Source organism: Bidens hawaiensis, unplaced genomic scaffold (assembly GCF_021521415.1).
Source record: "Bidens hawaiensis isolate Kalapana, Puna unplaced genomic scaffold, B.hawaiensis_p1.1 tig00032494_1, whole genome shotgun sequence".
Taxonomy (NCBI): domain Eukaryota; kingdom Viridiplantae; phylum Streptophyta; class Magnoliopsida; order Asterales; family Asteraceae; genus Bidens; species Bidens hawaiensis.
Window position 1 is genome coordinate 225,022 of NW_027495553.1, and position 18,509 is coordinate 243,530.

General features: G+C 40.7%; 1 protein-coding gene across 1 annotated transcript; it reads right to left on the reverse strand.

Annotated features, from left to right (window-relative positions):
- Window positions 1–3: 3 nt before the first annotated feature.
- Window positions 4–1,434, reverse strand: LOC143583740 (uncharacterized). Its single transcript, XM_077065968.1, has 5 exons — window positions 1,310–1,434; window positions 765–817; window positions 643–687; window positions 520–567; window positions 4–436 (listed from the first exon to the last, which is right to left on the reverse strand). Exons 1-5 carry the CDS (start codon window positions 1,409–1,411, stop codon window positions 4–6), a joined length of 681 nt encoding a protein of 226 aa, XP_076922083.1. The 5' UTR covers window positions 1,412–1,434.
- Window positions 1,435–18,509: the final 17,075 nt, after the last annotated feature.

Below are 18,509 nucleotides of genomic sequence, written 5' to 3' on the forward strand. Positions count from 1 at the left end.
ACCCTAGCATTGACAATAAGAAGAATAACAACAGTTGTTTTCTAAGCCACAACCACCACCGCAACTGGGACATCTTGGAAATGAGCAATTGGTAGGCCAGCACGAACACGAACACGAACACGAACATGATGGGCACTTAGTTGGCCAACACGAGCATGAGCATTTGGTTGGCCAACAACATTTGCACCCGCAAGTGTTGCAGCAACTAGAATTACAATTAGGGCAGCACGAGCATGGTTTTAAACATTCAGGGCAGCTTGGAGGCTTAAAGGCACAACTGGGCTTTGGTATTGACCAAGAACAACAACTGTCGGGTAGGGGTAAAGAGCAACAACCATTGCAGCAGCGTGGCATTTTAAAAGAACAACAACCACGGAGGCAGTTGCAGCTGCAGCCGCAACAACTTAGACATGGCAGGTTGAAGCACGAATTTCCACTGCAATAAATAAACATATAACATAAACAAAAGGCTGCAATATATATAGTTAAGAGACTAATTGTGAAGAATAAGAATGATACCATAAAAGCCACCTCCAAAAACCACAAGATTTGCGGGTTTTCCTGCACCTTTTAAACAAATCAAATCAAATGAGGAGTTTTAAGACAAATAAAAAAAAGGGGATGGATGAGAATAGGCCATACACATTGATCAATGGTTCAGGAGTTGTGACCACATAATCAGCAACCCTATAAGTATGTATATCATCAATCAGTGAACATGGGGTTGGACAGTGAAATGTAATTAAATTAAAAGACAGACTTACTCTTTGATGCAAGAAGAGGCTGGCTGTAACGTCTCAATCGACTTCAACTCTTCCTACAAATTAGAACAAGTCACTTGAATATACATGAATGTATAATCAAGTAATAATGATAATATATCTTTTTGACATGTGGGAATGGATTCAAATATTGCATACAAACAAACAAACAAACAAACAAACAAACTTTGTGTTGGAATATCAATACAATACAATGCAAGCAATTTACAATAATAATAAATAGGTCTAGTGTCCAATTGTAAGGTTAGGATTTGGATTGGGGGTGTTTAATCGATCTGGGCTTATAAATCTACAACAAACAAGATCCAAGAAACAGACCACATTTTTGTTTCTGTCAAGACTCACTAAACCAAAACATAATAATAATAATAATAATAATAATAATAATAATAATAATAATAATAAAATAAAGAGAGAACATTGTAATTGCCAAATATAGAGGTTGATGATGATGCATGCAGCAGCAGTAGTTTTAATTTTAGAAAACATGAGAGAAGAAATTAATAAAAAAAAGAAGAAAAAGAAACCTGAAGGAAACCAATTTCTCTTTCTAACATGACAACCTTTGCCAACTCTCTCCGTTTGCCGTATAACTCCGGCGGAGACTTGGGCCTGGGAACCGAAGCCATAACCCACCCCAGAGAGAGAGAGAGAGAGAGATAGAAGGGTGTGTGTGAGTGTGAATGTGAATGAAGGAAGGGTATAGAGGATGAAATTGAAATTATTACTGTGACTTCTGGTGGTGGCAGCAGAGTGGGGATAACTGCTGCTAGTACACTCTCAATAATGTCATTCAATTCAATTCAATTCAATTCAATTCAATTGCATTGCAATTTACCATTTATGATTATTAATAACATTTCATGTATGTGCTCTGCACCAACTAATTACCCAAAATCAAACACGAAACCCACTGACACTCCTCACGTGACTGCTACCTGCCACAATCCTTTTCTTTTCATTTTCATTTTCATTTTTGGCTAAAACACACTCTTTTCTACTACATCATTTAACATACTTATATTTGGTAACTATCCCTAATAATAATAATAGCTGATTATCTATGTATGTGTCAAATGATTGATTGATTGATTGCTTACCACCATTTGAGTTTCAAAAATAAATATACATACTTACATTTATTCAAGAAAGAAGGAAAAGGATAAGTGTCACATGTGATGGCAGTCCTTTTTTTACACAAACTTCCATTACCATTACCATTACCATTACCATTACCATTACCATGTCCAACATCTTTTTAATTCAGAAATTCTATAGACATCATGGGGTTTGCTAGCAACCCCTAATACGCGACGTATAGGTCTTTTGATGTTTTTAATAATAAATTGATAAAATAAATAATTGTTTCTCGTAGTCAGATTGTTTGGTAAGAGTTCGGTCCAAACAGATAACACATATATACACCAAACACAAGTATTATGTGTACAATAAATGTACAAATAAAACTAAATACAACAAATAAAACAAAAGTATAAAAATCTACGTATACCTCCCGAAGTCTACGTCGGCGGGGGCCCTAAACGCCGCGTCGCCGACGTTGGAATCGTTGCCCCGTCCGCGTCTCACACCTGACGTGCTCGCCTCGTGGTCAAAACTGGGAGGGGTGGCGTGGGCACGGGGTAGCCTTGTCCAGACTGCTACGCTGCAAGATAGCGAACAATCCAGCTAATCTGACGCGCTATCTGCATCATCCCCTGCTCCGTGTGCCCGCGCCCGCTCGTCACAGGCTTCCAAAAACAGCCAACAGATGACTGCGTTGTAAAACGGGGTCATCTGTCGTAGGTGCCTATACCGGACATCATAGTCAGTACCCTCCTCAAACTGCAGATGTGGGTACCCGACCAATAGCTCGTCACCCTCTATCGGCTCCGGGACACCCAACCCATGATTATTTATTTATTTATTTATTATTATTATTAGTGATTATTATTATTATTTATTAATGATTATTATTATTATAAATTTATTTATTTATGGTTGAAATATAATGAAAAAAGAGATTTGAAATTTGGTAAAGGGCTTTCAGTGCAGGGCTTATTTGGGGAAATTGGCAGCATATGAGGAGAAAAGCGTTGTAATTATTATTATTATTATTATTATTATTATTATTATTATTATTAAACCATGTAAAGCATCAAGAATTTGCACATAATCATGTAAAGCATATAACACCAAATCAAGCATTTATTTAAGTAAACATATACAATAAGTGTTGTGGTTTAAGACTCAAGTATAAATCATTTGAATTTGAATACGTATGCAATGCCACCCCCAAAACGAAAGATGGAAAACGGGGGATGATAAAGTACTCACATTAACAAATAACTTGAAAGATAGTGTCGTGAATAATCGGAGAGATCGATTTAACGAGCAAGACCTATATTAAACGGGTCTTGTGTTAGTAGGTAGTCTTGGAAGGGTTTAAAGTAAAATACATGACAAATAAAGTAAATAAATAAAGTTTAGGATTTAAAATGTAAATATTTGAGAAATTAAAGAAACGAGTTTTGTAAAATAAGTTTACTCGAAACTGGGTCTCGGTATTCTATTCATTAGTTTTTTTTTTTAAGAATACAAGTATAAAATAACCCAAAATTGACAAATGTCACAGTATCCCCTACTTTAGGAAATTTCGTCCCGAAATTAAGATGATGTAAGCAAATGTGGATATTTCTTCTTCATCGAGTCTTCTCGTTCCCATGTAAACTCTGCGCCATGTCGTGATTCCCATCGAACTTTAACTAACTTGATGCGACTTCGCTTGGTTTTCTTTTCATTGCGGTCCATGATTTCAACGGGTCGTACAACCATAATCACTGATTCATTGACTTGTACTTCGTCGAGAGGTATATGGAGACTACCTTCGACCAAGCACTTCTTGAGATTTGTAACATGAAAGGTCGGATGAACACCGGTGAGTTCTTCCGGTAGTTCGAGTCGGTAGGCTACTTTTCCGACTCGCTCAAGAATCTTGAATGGGCCTACGAAACGAGGGGCTAGTTTTCCTTTCTTTCCAAAATGAACAACTCCTTTCCAAGGGGATACCTTGAGAAGGACGAGATCGTCGACATTGAATTTGATCGGTTTTCTCCGTTTGTCGGCGTAGCTCTTTTGTCAATTTCTAGCGGCAAGTAGGTTTTTGCGGATTTGGTCGATACGGTCGGTGGCTTCTTGGACCATTTCGGGTCCGGTAATTTGAGCTTCACCGATTTCGTTCCAACTAATCAGGGAACGACATTTGCGACCGTAGAGAGATTCGAAAGGAGGCATACCGATGCTAGAATGGAAACTGTTATTGTAAGAGAATTCGATGTAAGGAATGTGAGAATCCCAATTCCCACCGAAATCGAATACACACGCTCGAAGCATGTCCTCAAGTGTTTGAATCGTACGTTCGGATTGTCCATCCATTTGAGGATGATAAAAGGTGCTAAGATCAAGACGAGTTCCCAAGGTTTCTTGAAGTGATTGCCAAAAATGAGACGTGAATCGAGCATCGCGATCAGAGATGATAGTCAAAGGTAAACCGTGGCGACACACGTTTTCGCGAACGTAGATTTGGGCAAATTGCTCAACGGAGTATTTTTTTTCGAATTGGAATAAAGTGAGCAGACTTGGTTATCGGTCAATAATCACCCAAATGCTATCGTTGCCTTTTTGAGTAGTAGGTAGTTTCATTATAAAGTCCATAGCAATGCCTTCCCATTTCCATATAGGAATCGGTGGTTGCTCGAGTAACCCAAAGGGTTTTTGATGTTCGGCTTTGACTTTAGAGCAAGTAGACATTTCGAAACGTACGTTGCTACGTCTTTCTTCATACCCGGCCACCAAAAGGTAGAACGAAGATCGAAATACATTTTATCCGCACCGGGATGAACAGAATATCGTGACTTGTGAGCTTCATCGTGTATGCAAGTACGAAGGTCATCACGATCGGGAACCCATAAACGATTGAGATAATACAATAAGCCATCGGGTTTTGTTTTGAGTTGAAGCTCGGCTCCACATGACATTCCGTCGTACATGTTGCCTTCGTCAACGGAGGTACGTTGGGCTTGATAGATTTTGGCTTGGAGATCGGTTTGAACGGTGACGCTAAGAAGCAAGACGGATTTGACATTAACCTTTCGACTAAGGGCATCGGCCACGAGATTCGCTTTACCGGGATGGTAGCGAATCTCGCAATCGTAGTCACTAAGTCACTCAGCCTATCTTCACCGTCTCATGTTGAGATCTTTTTGGTAAAAAATGTGTTGAAGGCTTTTGTGACCGGTAAAAACCACACATTTCGTTCCGTAAAGGTAATGTCTCCAAATTTTGAGTGCGAAAACGACGGCACCAAGTTCAAGATCGTGAGTCGTGTAGTTATTCTCGTTGACCTTGAGTTGCCTTGAAGCATACGCGATAACTTGACCTCGTTGCATGAGAACGTAACCGAGACCATGGTGAGAAGCATCGCAAAATACTACAAAGTCATCGTTTCCATCGGGAAGGGTTAGAACGGGAGCATTGCAACGCATGTGTTTAAGAGTATTAAATGCTTCTTCTTGTTTGGATCCCCATTCATAAGTCTTTCCTTTGTGAGTTAGGGAAGTGAGAGGTAAAGAGATCTTGGAAAAATTTTGGATGAAACGCCGATAATATCCGGCCAAACCGAGGAAAGATCGAATTTTCGTGGGTGTAGTCGGAGTTTTCCAATCTTTGACAGCTTCGATTTTTACGGGATCAACATGAATACCCTTGTCGTTGACCATGTGTCCCAAAAATTGAACTTCCTCTAGCCAAAATTCACATTTTGAGAATTTGGCGTAAAGTCGTTCGTTTCTTAAAACTTCGAGAATGGAACGCAAGTAATACTCATGTTCGGCCTTGATTTTGGAAAAGATGAGGATGTCATCAAAAAAGACAATGACGAATTTATCTAGAAACGGTTTGCAAACGCGGTTCATGAGATCCATAAATACCGCGGGTGCGTTGGTTAAACCGAAAAGCATGACTAGAAATTTGAAATGTCCATATCGAGTACGGAATGCGGTTTTTGGGATGTCTTCTTCGCGAATACGCAATTGTTGATATCCCGATAGAAGATCGATTTTTGAGAAACACGTTGCGCCTTGAAGTTGATCGAAGAGGTCGTCGATTTGTGGCAAAGGATAACGATTTTTAATAGTAAGTTTGTTAAGCTCACGATAATCGATGCACGTACGAAACGAACCATCTTTCTTTTTCACTAAGAGGACGGGAGCGCCCCAAGGAGAAGAGCTTGGACGAATAAAGCCTTTGTCGGAAAGTTCTTCGAGTTGGTTTGATAACTCTTGCATTTCCAACGGGGCTAAACGGTAAGGAGCTTTGGCTACGGGCATTGCTCCGGGCACAAGATCGATTCGGAATTCTACCGGGTGAATGGGTGGAAGATCGGTGACGTCTTCGGGAAAGACATCGAGGAAGTTACAGACGATGGAGATGTCTTGGATTTTTCTTTCCTTAAGGTCTTTAACCACCACTTGAGCTAGGAACAGAACATACGTTTGGCACAAATATTTTTGGGATTGAGAGTATGACATAAGGTTGAGCCTTTTAGGAGTAGTCTTGCCGTGGACCTTGAGTGTTTTACCGTTTACAAGCGGGATTCAAATGATTTTATCGTAAAAAATGACTTCGGCACGGTGCAAAGATAACCAATCCATGCCTACTATGACATCGAAACTTCCCATTTGCATCGGGATAAGATCGATCGAAAATTTTCGCTTACAAATAGTGAGAATACAATCACGAATGACCGAGTTGATTGTGATGGAATTTCCGTTGGCGACTTCGACGAAAAAAGGTCTAGATAGTTTAGTGCGAGGTATGGCAAGCATAGACTCAAATTTTAATGAAATAAAACTCCTATCAGCACCAGCGTCAAATAAAATTGAAGCCAAATGTTCGTTCACTAGAAACATACCGTTCACAACGTCGTTTGCGACTTGAGCTTAATTGGTGTTTATCATGAAAACACGCCCTTGGTTACCGGGATTTCCTTGTGGTGCTTGGGGTGGAGGAGGAGGTGCTTGGATGGCTTGAATTGGTTGGATGAGAGGTGCATTTTGTTATGGGATTTGAGGTTGGTAGGTTTGGACTTGGTAAGCTTGGGTTTGGTAATAAGGCACGGTTACGGCTTGGGCTTGGTTTGCGTAAACGAGTTGGGGACAATTGTTGCGGAAATGGTTAGGGTCTCCACAATTATAGCAAGCTCAGGGTTGTTGTGGGTTTTACGGGATTTGCGGGTTGGTTCTTGGTGGAGCGGGATGTCCACGAGGTGTGTTTCGACATGTGGTATTGAAGTGACCGTAACGGTTGCAAATGGTGCAATGGCGACAAGTCATGTTTGAGGGATGGTGAAATTGACATTTGTTGGATAATGGATGAGGACCAGTGTAGGGTTTTCGGTTTGGAGGAGCTTGATATTGTTGTTGGGTTTGTTGTGGGTGGGTGACGGCATAGTTTCGGTGATTGGGCTTGAATTTCTTCTTGGCTTGGTGGGATGAGTTGGAGTAATTTATGGCTTAAGGAGGTGGATCAACTTTGATTTGAGGGGTTGGTTCGGGTTTACTCTTGTCACACTTTTTCTTGATCGAAAGTGTACCCACTTTGACATGGTTTTCGGAGAGGGCTCCGGCTAGCGTAATAGCGTCTTCAAGGTTTGCCGGTTTACTACTCATTACCGAATCATGGATTAGCATGGACAAACCCCCGATGTATTTGTCAATTTTGCGTTCGAGCGGGGTGACCAAGTGAGGAACAAGAGTGCTCAACTCGTGAAAACGGAGTGAGTAGGCGGCGTTATCACCACTTTCTTGCTTAAGTTCCCAAAACTCGACTTTGAGCTTTTGGAGCTCGTGTTTTGGGCAGAACTTCTTCATCATAAGTTCTTTAAGATCGGTCCATGGGAGAGCCATGGCGATTTCCGCCCCTTGGAGATGCATAACACTACCCCACTATGTAAGAGTGGTTTCCTCAAACATGCTTGAAGCAAAATTAGTTTTCTTTGCTTCGGGGCACTCGCTGTGTCGGAACACACTTTCCATCTTTTCAAACCATTGCAACATGGTAGTCGCACAGTTCGTACCAAGGAATTTGGTTGGGTTAGCACCGGTAAATTGTTTGTACAAGTAGGGAGCGGGTGTGGGTTCAATGAGTGCTACAACGGGTGGAGGTTGGTTTGCTTGCAAGTGAGTTAGGAGTTCGGGAATCATAGCGGCGACTTGTTCGGCTACTAAAGCGGCCATCTTGCGTTTGGAGTCCTTGCGGTAGTGGCGTCGTAGCGGAGCCATTCTAAAAATTATAAAAAATTGTAGTGAATTTGAGGGCATTGAGTTTAAAATAGAAGATGTATGTAATCATTTTTTTTACGTAAATCCTAGTGTCATGAGGATGAGAATGTTAGTAGAAATAAAGTTTATACAAAAACCAAATGATAAAAACGTATATATAAGTATATGTTTCAAAGTTTCGAGAATTTAAAATTTGGAAGTTTTGAAGTGTTGAAATTTGTATACAGTCGGAAAAATCGTACATGAACCACCATGATTTGATATTCCGAAAAAATAACAAAATTTCTTGTAAACATATATATAATCGGGAAAATCATACATGAACCACCATGATTTGATATCCCGGCAATAAAAACTTATGTAAAAGTAATATATATGGAGTCGAACATGTGCACGTATCACCGCGTCTTTCATGTTGTTGACTCAAATCATGTTAATAACATACAATAAAACGGAGATACAACGAGATGTTAAAAACACTTGTCCACGTATCACCGTGGCTTTTATGTTTTCAACACCAAAAATAAGGAGGCGACCGGAACGCTCGCATTCGACAACTTAAAGTGTCGGCTCATATAACTCGAGTTGCTTGACCTAGAAACCAACACTAAACCCAATCATCCCAGGTAAGTAAATCACCTTCGATTCTTGGAATCTTTTTTGTCAAATGATCGAATCAAGTGTTTCGTTCCCTACGGTCATCACAAAACAAATTATAGAACCTAGCTTTAAGGAGATTGTAAACAACGAGATCCAAGTTAAGCTTGTTATAAAAGCTAATGTTTTGTTTTAAGGTAAAAATACCTTAGAATACTATTGAAAGTGTGTGTATGTGTACATTTATGATGAGATAGATTTTTAAACAAGTTTATAATAATTAAATAAATGCAATAAACAATCAAGTAGGGTAAACACGTATGAGCACACGTATAGGACCCTAGAGCATAAACTATACTAGGCTGTTACGTCTAACCACATATCCTATAGTCGATGACTCTGATACCAATCTGTCACACCCCGACCAATGAAGGCGGAAACGTCGAGGCGCGACATCATTTCTCATTGCACAACGACACTATAAAGTTACAATATTTAAACAACTCATTTAAATCCATATCATCATAAATAACACAAAAATTGTTCATACAAAATGCCAAATAGATAGATAAACAAATAACTTGTTCTTTCATTTTCTAATAACCTAAAGCCAAGATGATAAGTTTCTTCAAGTAATTCAATCAAGCTAACATCAAACCTGTAACATTGCATAAAATAGAGTTTGTCAACACAAAGGTTGGTGAGCAATTTTCGTAGTTTTGGACAATAAGTATATAGTATGAAATCCACAACTAGTATATGAAAATCGGAGAGATCGGTTTAACGAGCAAGACCTATATTAAACGGAGAAATCGGTTTAACGAGCAAAACCTATATTAAACGGGTCTTGTGTTAGTAGGTAGTCTTGGAAGGGTTTAAAGTAAAATACATGACAAATAAAGTAAATAAATAAAGTTTAGGATTTAAAATGTAAATATTTGAGAAATTAAAGAAACGAGTTTTGTAAAATAAGTTTACTCGAAACCGGGTCTTGGTATTCTATTCATTAGTTTTTTTTACTCAACCTATGTTAAGTAATAATGTTGGTTAAAATGCAATATTGCAAAACCCTTGGTTATAAGAATACCAAAACGAGGTTTAAACGAGTGTTCGAGTTTGTCGGTTCGAAATCAAACTTCCAGTATATATTGAGGGAACTAACTCCCTACAAAAATTTTGTGTTATTGACTCATTGTCTTGTTGTAATGTGATATTAGGCAGGCCCTGGATCCACAGCATGAAGGCAGTACCCTCGACCTACCATCAGTGTGTGAAACTCCCAAGTCCCTGGGGAGTCATCAAAATTGAAAGTGATCAGCAAGATGCCAAGGAATGTTATACTTTATCAATGAAGTGGACTACAAAGCCTACTCAAGCATAGCAATTACAGCAACAACCAGTGAAGGTCTGCAAACAAGAGAGCAGGATGTAAAGGAAGTATCTTTGGATCCTCAGGATACTGAAGTCAAAGTATTGTTGGGAACAAGTATTCCTGAGGATATTGAGATGGAATTAATATCCTTTCTAAAGAAAAGAGCTTCTACCTTTGCCTGTAGACATGAAGATATGACAGGTATATCTAAATATATTATCACTCATAAACTTGGTATAGATAAATCTTTCAGGCTAGTACATCAAAAGCGACGGAAGTTTGCTCCTGAGAGAAACGCTATCATACAAGAAGAGGTGTAGAAGCTGCTCAAAACCAAGATGATAAGAGAAGTCCAATATCCAAAATGGTTGGCCAATCTAGTTGTTGTCCAGAAGAAGAATGGAAAATGGAGAGTGTGTGTGGACTTCACAGACCTGAATAAGGCCTGTCCAAAAGACCCATTCCCACTCCTGCACATTGACTCAATGGTGGATGCAACTGCTGGCCACGAACTGTTAACCTTCATGGATGCATCCTCAGGATTTCAACATATTCAAATGGAACCTTCAGATCAAGAAGACACAGCCTTCATGATTCCCATAGGTATATACTGTTATACTACAATGCCTTTTGGACTTAAAAAGGCAGGTGCAACATATCAGAGGCTCGTCAACATGATGTTCAAAGACCAACTGGGGGACACGATGGAAGTCTATATAGATGACATGGTGGTAAAGTCAAAGAAGGCCGAGGATTATCTGAGAGACTTGGCAACAGCATTTGATATCCTGGATGAATACAACATGAAGTTGAATCCAGCCAAATGTCACTTTGGGGTCAAAGCAGGAAAATTCCTGGGATACATGGTCACCAAAAGAGGGAAAGAAGCAAGCCCAGAGCAGATCAAGGCTAACCTGGATATCAAATCACCAAGAGATGTCAAAGATGTCCAAAGATTAACCGGAAGAATAGCTGCTCTCAACAGATTCATCTCAAGATCTTCAGAGAAGTGTAAAGACTTCTATGATATCCTAAGAAAGAATCAAAAGTTCAAATAGGGAGAGAAGCAAGAAAAGGCATTGGTATCTCTGAAGGAATACTTGTCCTCAGCACCACTCCTGATGAAGCCAATTGATGGTGAGCCATCATCCCTGTACCTAGCCATTTCCGGGAATGCAATCAGTGCTGTCTTGGTCAAAGATCATGAAGGTCAACAACACCCGATATATTATGTAAGTAAAAGTCTACTAGATGCTGAATCCAGGTATTCTTATCTTGAAAAATTAATTTTAGCACTTATAATGGCTTCCACTAAACTTAGACATTACTTTGAAACTCATGCAATACACGTAAAGACTAAGTATCATATCAAGGCTGTTTTGAGAAAACCAGAGATGTCAGGTAGAATGGCAAAGTGGGCTATAAAACGTAGCGCATATGATATCTTGTATGAGCCAAGGACAGCCATCAAGTCTCAAGCACTTGCCGACTTTGTGGCTGATTTTAGCCAGGATATAATTGAAGAAGTTGAAAAAGAAGTTCAGCAATTGGAGATCAAGAAAAGTTGGACCCTACATACTGACGGTGCCTCCAACATAAGAGGAACAGGTCTAGGTATCCTGCTAAAATCGCCACAGGGGGACATTATACCTCTATCAATATCTTGTGAATTTCAGGCTACTAATAATGAGGCTGAATATGAGGCCTTAATAGCTGGTTTGCAATTAGCTAAGGATATGAAGGTCAGGTATCTTCAAGTTTATGTTGATTTCTTTGTTATTAGCTAACCATTTCAATGGCTCTTATGCAGTGAATGCAGAAAACCTAGCAAAGTATTTAGAAATAGTTAAGAAATTAGCTATGCGTTTCGAAACATTTGATATAATACATGTACCAAGGGAAGAGAACACTGAAGCAGATGCCTTAGCAAATTTAGCATCGGTTCTCAAGATACCGAATGATATCAAGATACCCATCATTCATATCTTGACTCCAGCAACAAAGGAAAACTATGAAATCATGGAGACTTCAGAAACTGAAAATGATCCAGTATCCTGGACCCGTCCCATAATACGGTATCTTCAGGATAACGAGATCCCAAAAGAAGAAAATCCCAGAGCGTTCCGAATGAAGGTAACCCAATATATTATCCTAAATAATGTGTTGTACAGAAAATCACTTGCAGGTCCATACTTGAGATGCTTGGAATATCAAGAAGCATAAGAAGTTCTCAAGGATATACATGAAGGTGATTGTGGAAACCACACTGGGGGCAAGCCTTGGCATCCAAGATATTAAGGACAGGATACTTCTGGCCAACAATGAAAAGAGATGCAATGGATTTCTCCAAGAAGTGTGATACTTGCCAAAGACATAGCAACATATTACATCAACCAGCTGAACCATTATATCATATCATCTCCCCATGGCCATTTATGAAGTGGGGAATGGATATTGTGGGAAAGCTACCCAAGGCTCCTGGTGGAAAAGTCTTTATGCTAGCCATGACGGATTACTTCTCCAAATGGATCGAAGCAGAGGCATTTGTTTAAGTCAAAGAAAAGGATGTGATCTCATTCATCAAACGCAACATCTTAACAAGATTCGGTATCCCAGCAGAGATTGTTTGTGACAATGGATCACAATTCATCGGAAAAAGAACAACCAACTTCTGTGAAAGTTGGGGAATCAAGATGGTGACCTCAACTCCAGTACATCCTTAAGCTAATGGTCAAGTAGAATCCAGTAACAAGATCATTATCAACAACCTGAAGAAGAAATTAGGGTCCAAGAAGGGTAAGTGGGCTGAGGAAGTACCATTTGTTCTTTGGGCCGATAGGACCACTTCAAAAAACGCAACGGGGCAGACACCTTTCTCCTTGGTGTTTGGGCCAAAGCTGTTATCCCTACCGAGATGGTAATCCCTACAGCAAGAATCAGCATCCAGGATACTGAGTCCAACAACCAAAGTCTTGTCGAAGACTTGGATCACAATGGATCACAATTCATCGGAAAAAGAACAACCAACTTCTGTGAAAGTTGGGGAATCAAGATGGTGACCTCAACTCCAGTACATCCTTAAGCTAATGGTCAAGTAGAATCCAGTAACAAGATCATTATCAACAACCTGAAGAAGAAATTAGGGTCCAAGAAGGGTAAGTGGGCTGAGGAAGTACCATTTGTTCTTTGGGCCGATAGGACCACTTCAAAAAACGCAATGGGGCAGACACCTTTCTCCTTGGTGTTTGGGCCAAAGCTGTTATCCATACCGAGATGGTAATCCCTACAGCAAGAATCAGCATCCAGGATACTGAGTCCAACAACCAAAGTCTTGTCGAAGACTTGGATACCATCGATGAACTCAGAGATCTCGCCAGGATCAGAATGGCGGTATACCAGCAAAGAATAGCCAAATCATACAACAAAAATATCAGAATTCGAAGATTCCAAGTAGGAGATATGGTACTAAAAAAGCGTTTCAGAATACCACTAACCCAACAGAGGGAAAGCTAGCTCCTAAATGGGAAGGCCCTTACTTGATCGAAGCCGAAGCCGGAAAAGGGGCCTACAGGCTAATAACTATGGAAGGTATTCCTATACCAAGAGCTTGGAATGCTATTCACCTAAAGACATATTTTTATTAGTATCCTCAACTGGTACGTTCGTATCCTGAAGATAAAGGTATGTTCCCTCATCTAGTTTTATATTCCTTGAACTTTATTATCTCTAAATCAAATTTACTGACTTAATCATCGGAGGGGTGTTAGCCAGGCTAACACCCACCCCTCATCAAGATCTTAGTGTTTTGCAGTTATCCTCAGGATATGTGATCTCGACAACAGTCAGAGGCTGATCACCTCCCAAAAGAATATGATATCCCTGATATCCCTCAAGGTTTAAAGGTCTTCACCTTTTCAACGAACGCCAAGGGTGCACGAATAAGATATCCTGGATATCTCAAACGGTTTAAAGGTCTTCACCTTTCTAACGACGCCTGGAGCGCACGATGATTCGGGTATAGTTCGAGGCAGGCTGACCAGACCAACTGACAATCCGTCTGTTGTTGGCTATATACCGAATCCTTAAGATAAGTGGCAGACGTGTCACACAAACGGTTTATAACATTTTCATGTTATCTAAGGTTTATAACACTTTCGTGTTATCTAAAGTCATGGCATAATCATGCCCATGCGTTTGGGACCTTCCCTAGTTTTATCTCAAGATTAGACATTTTCATGTCTCTTAAGTAAAGGCTAGTCGCCAGTAAAAAGGCTTTATCGCCAGTTAATGGGCCTTGTCGCCAGAATTGTCTAACTTTGTTTTGACAGATTGCTAAGAAGTTCACTAAATTGTTTTTAACTTAACAAAATCCCAGAAGCTTGATACTTAAAAAGATCAACGATTGGGGACATCACATGTAAGCCCATTAGATTTATGAATGATCTCCACAAAGGTACTCTTTACATTTAGTTTTATCACTCGATTTATACTTCAAAATATAATCTTTTGGTTTGATTATGATAACTCACACAAGGCGTAAGGATACATTGTCCTTAAGATATTTTTTATCAGTTCCTGATAATCCTTTTTATGTTTTCTAAAAACTTATAATCATTAAAACATTTCTTGATCAGGATTCATTATTCTCAAAATGGTAAAAATATTTTGGAACCATGTTTTCAAAATATATTATCCTCGACATAAGTTATTTCAGAAAATTAAAGACATATAATCTTCCAACTAAAATTTATAAGTTATTGAACACAATACTTAAAGCCAAAAGATTATATCATTACTAATCATAAAGTGCAGGAAACTAGAAAGGCAATACCCGGGTTTCGTCTTGAAAAGCCAAGATCCCTCCACCCAAGTACTGCCAGATGTTCAAAAGTTAAGATTACATGGGCTTCGTCTTGGAAAGTCAAGATCCCTCCACCCATGTATCCTGATATCCTAAGCATACTTGTTCAAGACAGAAAGATGAAAATTGTTCAACAAACATCACAACCCGATATCAAACCATAGACAAACACATAAAAAATTGGGCTCAAGCCTTGTCTTTACTGCTATCATCGCCCAATTGCACCTCCTCACCAACCGCCTTCACCGCACCCTTGATAGCTACCTCCACAGCCTCTTCTGCAACCTTCTCCACTCCACTAGGACCAGCATCCTCCACCTTCTCCCCACCAAGCTCAGCCAGTATCTTCTCCCAACCAGCTACATCCCAGAAAGGAGTATCCAGACCAGCATCCTTCGCCTCTTTAGCCATCTTAAGCCGGGACTGGAATACGGAAACAGCAGCAGACTTCTTCGCCCCCTCCATAGCATCGTAAACTTTTATCATACATTCCGCCTCTTGATGAACCAACTCCTTCTTGACTAGTGACAACTCCAGCTTCAGGTCATCTACCTCTTTGGTCTTCTTATCAAGAAGACTGGTCTTTGTCACCCCCATCTTCATCAGTTCAGAGATACGAGTATGGGCTTCGTGGAGTTCAAGGCTCATGGCGGCAAACCGGGAGGAAAGATACTCAAGGCCCTACAAGGATAAAGAATCTCCAGTATAAGTTATTCTCAGGATATGAGAAATCATGACAAATGAAGAAGATACATGCTGAGTCTTATTCATGGCATCATGGAAATCAACATGGGTTATTTCTTAATAGCACTCCAGGTGGACACCATGCTTTCAATATCTTCAAGGGCAAAAGAAGAAGCAGACTTGCCTGAAAATACACAGGTTAGTATCCCTAATCCTTAAAATATTTATACTAACATCTCAGATGTTTCTTACCAGACATAACGGAACTTGAGGATGGATATGGTTCTTGAAAGCTCGACTGAAGATGGAACGCCCTTTCCTCCTTGTCAATAAGAAATAAGGATGCAAGCCTGTCCTCAGTTTCTCCGGTGGGAGGAGCGATCTCAAAGAACTTCAAAGCTGCAAAAATAAAGAAAAACACATCAGTCACAAAAGATATCAGTATATATTCAATATACAGTATCCTACTTTTGGAAACCCAGAGATAAGGAAGAGTATTGGGCTGTGGAAGAGAATCTCTCCTAACAAAGAAAAATTTGTCTCTTCCATTAGTCATTGTTCTGGGTATTTTTCAAGACCAATGGAGATTGACCAGATTTGATCTTAAGAAGATATTTTGAAGACCCATGGCTACGAAGGTCGTATACAGAAGCAAACTCCGAGAGAGTAAAATCAAGAGCATGGTCGGCGATTAGTCTCTCCAAAACAAGCAAAGTCCTCCAAACCATGGGCATGGTTTGGGCATAACTGAGACCAGTTCTAAGAAAGAACTCAGTGGTGAAGGCAGGAAATGGGTAAGAAAAACCGATTTTAAATGGCAAAAATGGAAAGCAAATCCAGGTTCTAGAAACAAAATCGGAAGATAAAGCGGCATCAAAAGGCCGGAAAACAATTCCAATAGGAAAGCAACCCCAAGATCAAAGGTTTGCGATATCTGCATCACCAAAAGTGCATATCTCGTTCGTAGGACTTGCAAGGAGATTCTGACATACGAAATCCTCGATACCGGAAGGAGAAAGTTTCGGACTCATGATTGCACGAAGATAAGGAAAATAAGGAAGAAATAAGTTACCTGAAGATGAAGATAAGATAAATTTAATCATCTGGGTAGTTATAGGGATTATCTAGGGTTTGGCGAGTAGTTAAAACAGCTGACGCGTGTATCAAATATCCACCGCACGAAATTTGAAATTCAAAATTCAAAAATTTTACAGCTGTAATCCTTATCCACAGCTGTTAAAATTTAGGGACAATTGTTAGGGCACGGATTTTCAGTATCCTCAGCAAAGATTATGTTCAGAGCAGATTCAGGATGCGGTATCCTCCAAGGTAACAGGTATCCTAATTACATTTTGAGGAGGGTAGGGCAACGGGTGGTTGCTCTCCTCCTTCCTCTTTGGTTCGGGTGTTCATTCCTCAAACTCAACTCGAGTTTTGTTTTATTATTATTTTTCTTGGTGTGGTACTTGGCTACCGGGGTGTTTTGTGGGTCGGGGGTGGTATGACCGGGGCTATTGAGGAGGTTGTTTGGCCGTGTCCGTTTAGAGGCTTCCACTGTTGCCCGGATGGATTACCGGGGTCCAAGGGGGTTCGATTGGCCGCACATATTAAGCGGCTTCATTTGTCATCGGATGACAAGAAAGAGACCTTACGGGAGGCGATCTCGACAAATTTGGATTTGTTTATTTCGGTTGGTGAGGCTTTAAAGGTCTCGCGTAGGTGGATGTGTGGAGCGTGTATGGAGTCACATGCTCTCCGTCGGGGGTGCCATCATGACGACGGGTCGGTCTGGTACAAGTGTGTCACGGGAGATGTGAAGGAATATATAGTGGGGATTGTGAAGCCACATGTTGGGAGGGAAGTTGTCGTGGTGGGAAGGGTGGAGGTGGATGTAGCTCTCCTTGAGCGTGTCTTCACTCTTCCTATTACGACTGTTAAAAACATTCCTCATAGTTTTCGTATGGCTTTTTCCCAAGCCTTAGTGGGTGCTCTGGGTAAGGTGGCGGCTATGCCAGAGTCTGTTGAGGCGTGGGTGAAACTGTTGTTACCACGTTGCACCTTACGAGTTTTCAGACCTTCTAATCGTCAGCAACGCAGGTCTAGCAATAGAAAGTCTGAGCAATGCCGAATTATTCAACGGTCGCTATCCGCTTGGGGTGACCGTGACGGTTTCTTTGAGCTCCTTATATCGCTTTTTAACCAACCCCTAGGAGATGCCCCGGGTGGTGATGCGTTTGTACCCGAGTCTGACAACGCCGGGTTGGGCGCCAATGTTAAACAATGTTTGTGAAAAGTTGCGGACGGGCATTTCACTGCTGCGGTCAAGGTATTATGCTCTTCAAGGGTTGCACCTTTCGGTAAGGATACTTTGAACTCTTTGTTGTCTAAGCATCCCATCATGGCACCTCCGATTATGCCTGCTTCCTTGCTTTCTGAGTCTCCCCTTGTCGTGGACGTTGATAGTGTGCTTGGGTGCATTAAGTCTTTCCCTAAAGGGACTTCGTGTGGGCGGGACGGTTTGCGAGCCCAACACATTTTAGATGCGTTGTGCGGAGAGGGGTCTCCGATTGCGGATGGTTTGCTCAAGGCTATCTCTGCGGTGGTTAATTTATTTTTGGGGGGAAGGTGTCCTAAGGTGTTGGCAGAGTTTGTTGCGTCTGCCCCACTTACGCCGTTGCTTAAACCGGACAATGGGATTAGACCTATTGCCGTTGGGGCCATTTGGAGGCGGTTGGTCTCTAAGGTGGCTATGAGGGGTGTCGGGAAGGAGATGGTTAAATACCTCGGTGACTTTCAATTTGGGGTGGGAGTCCCCAGTGGGGCAGAGGCCGTGCTTCATAGCGCGAACAGGTTTCTAAATCAGTTTCATTCGGATG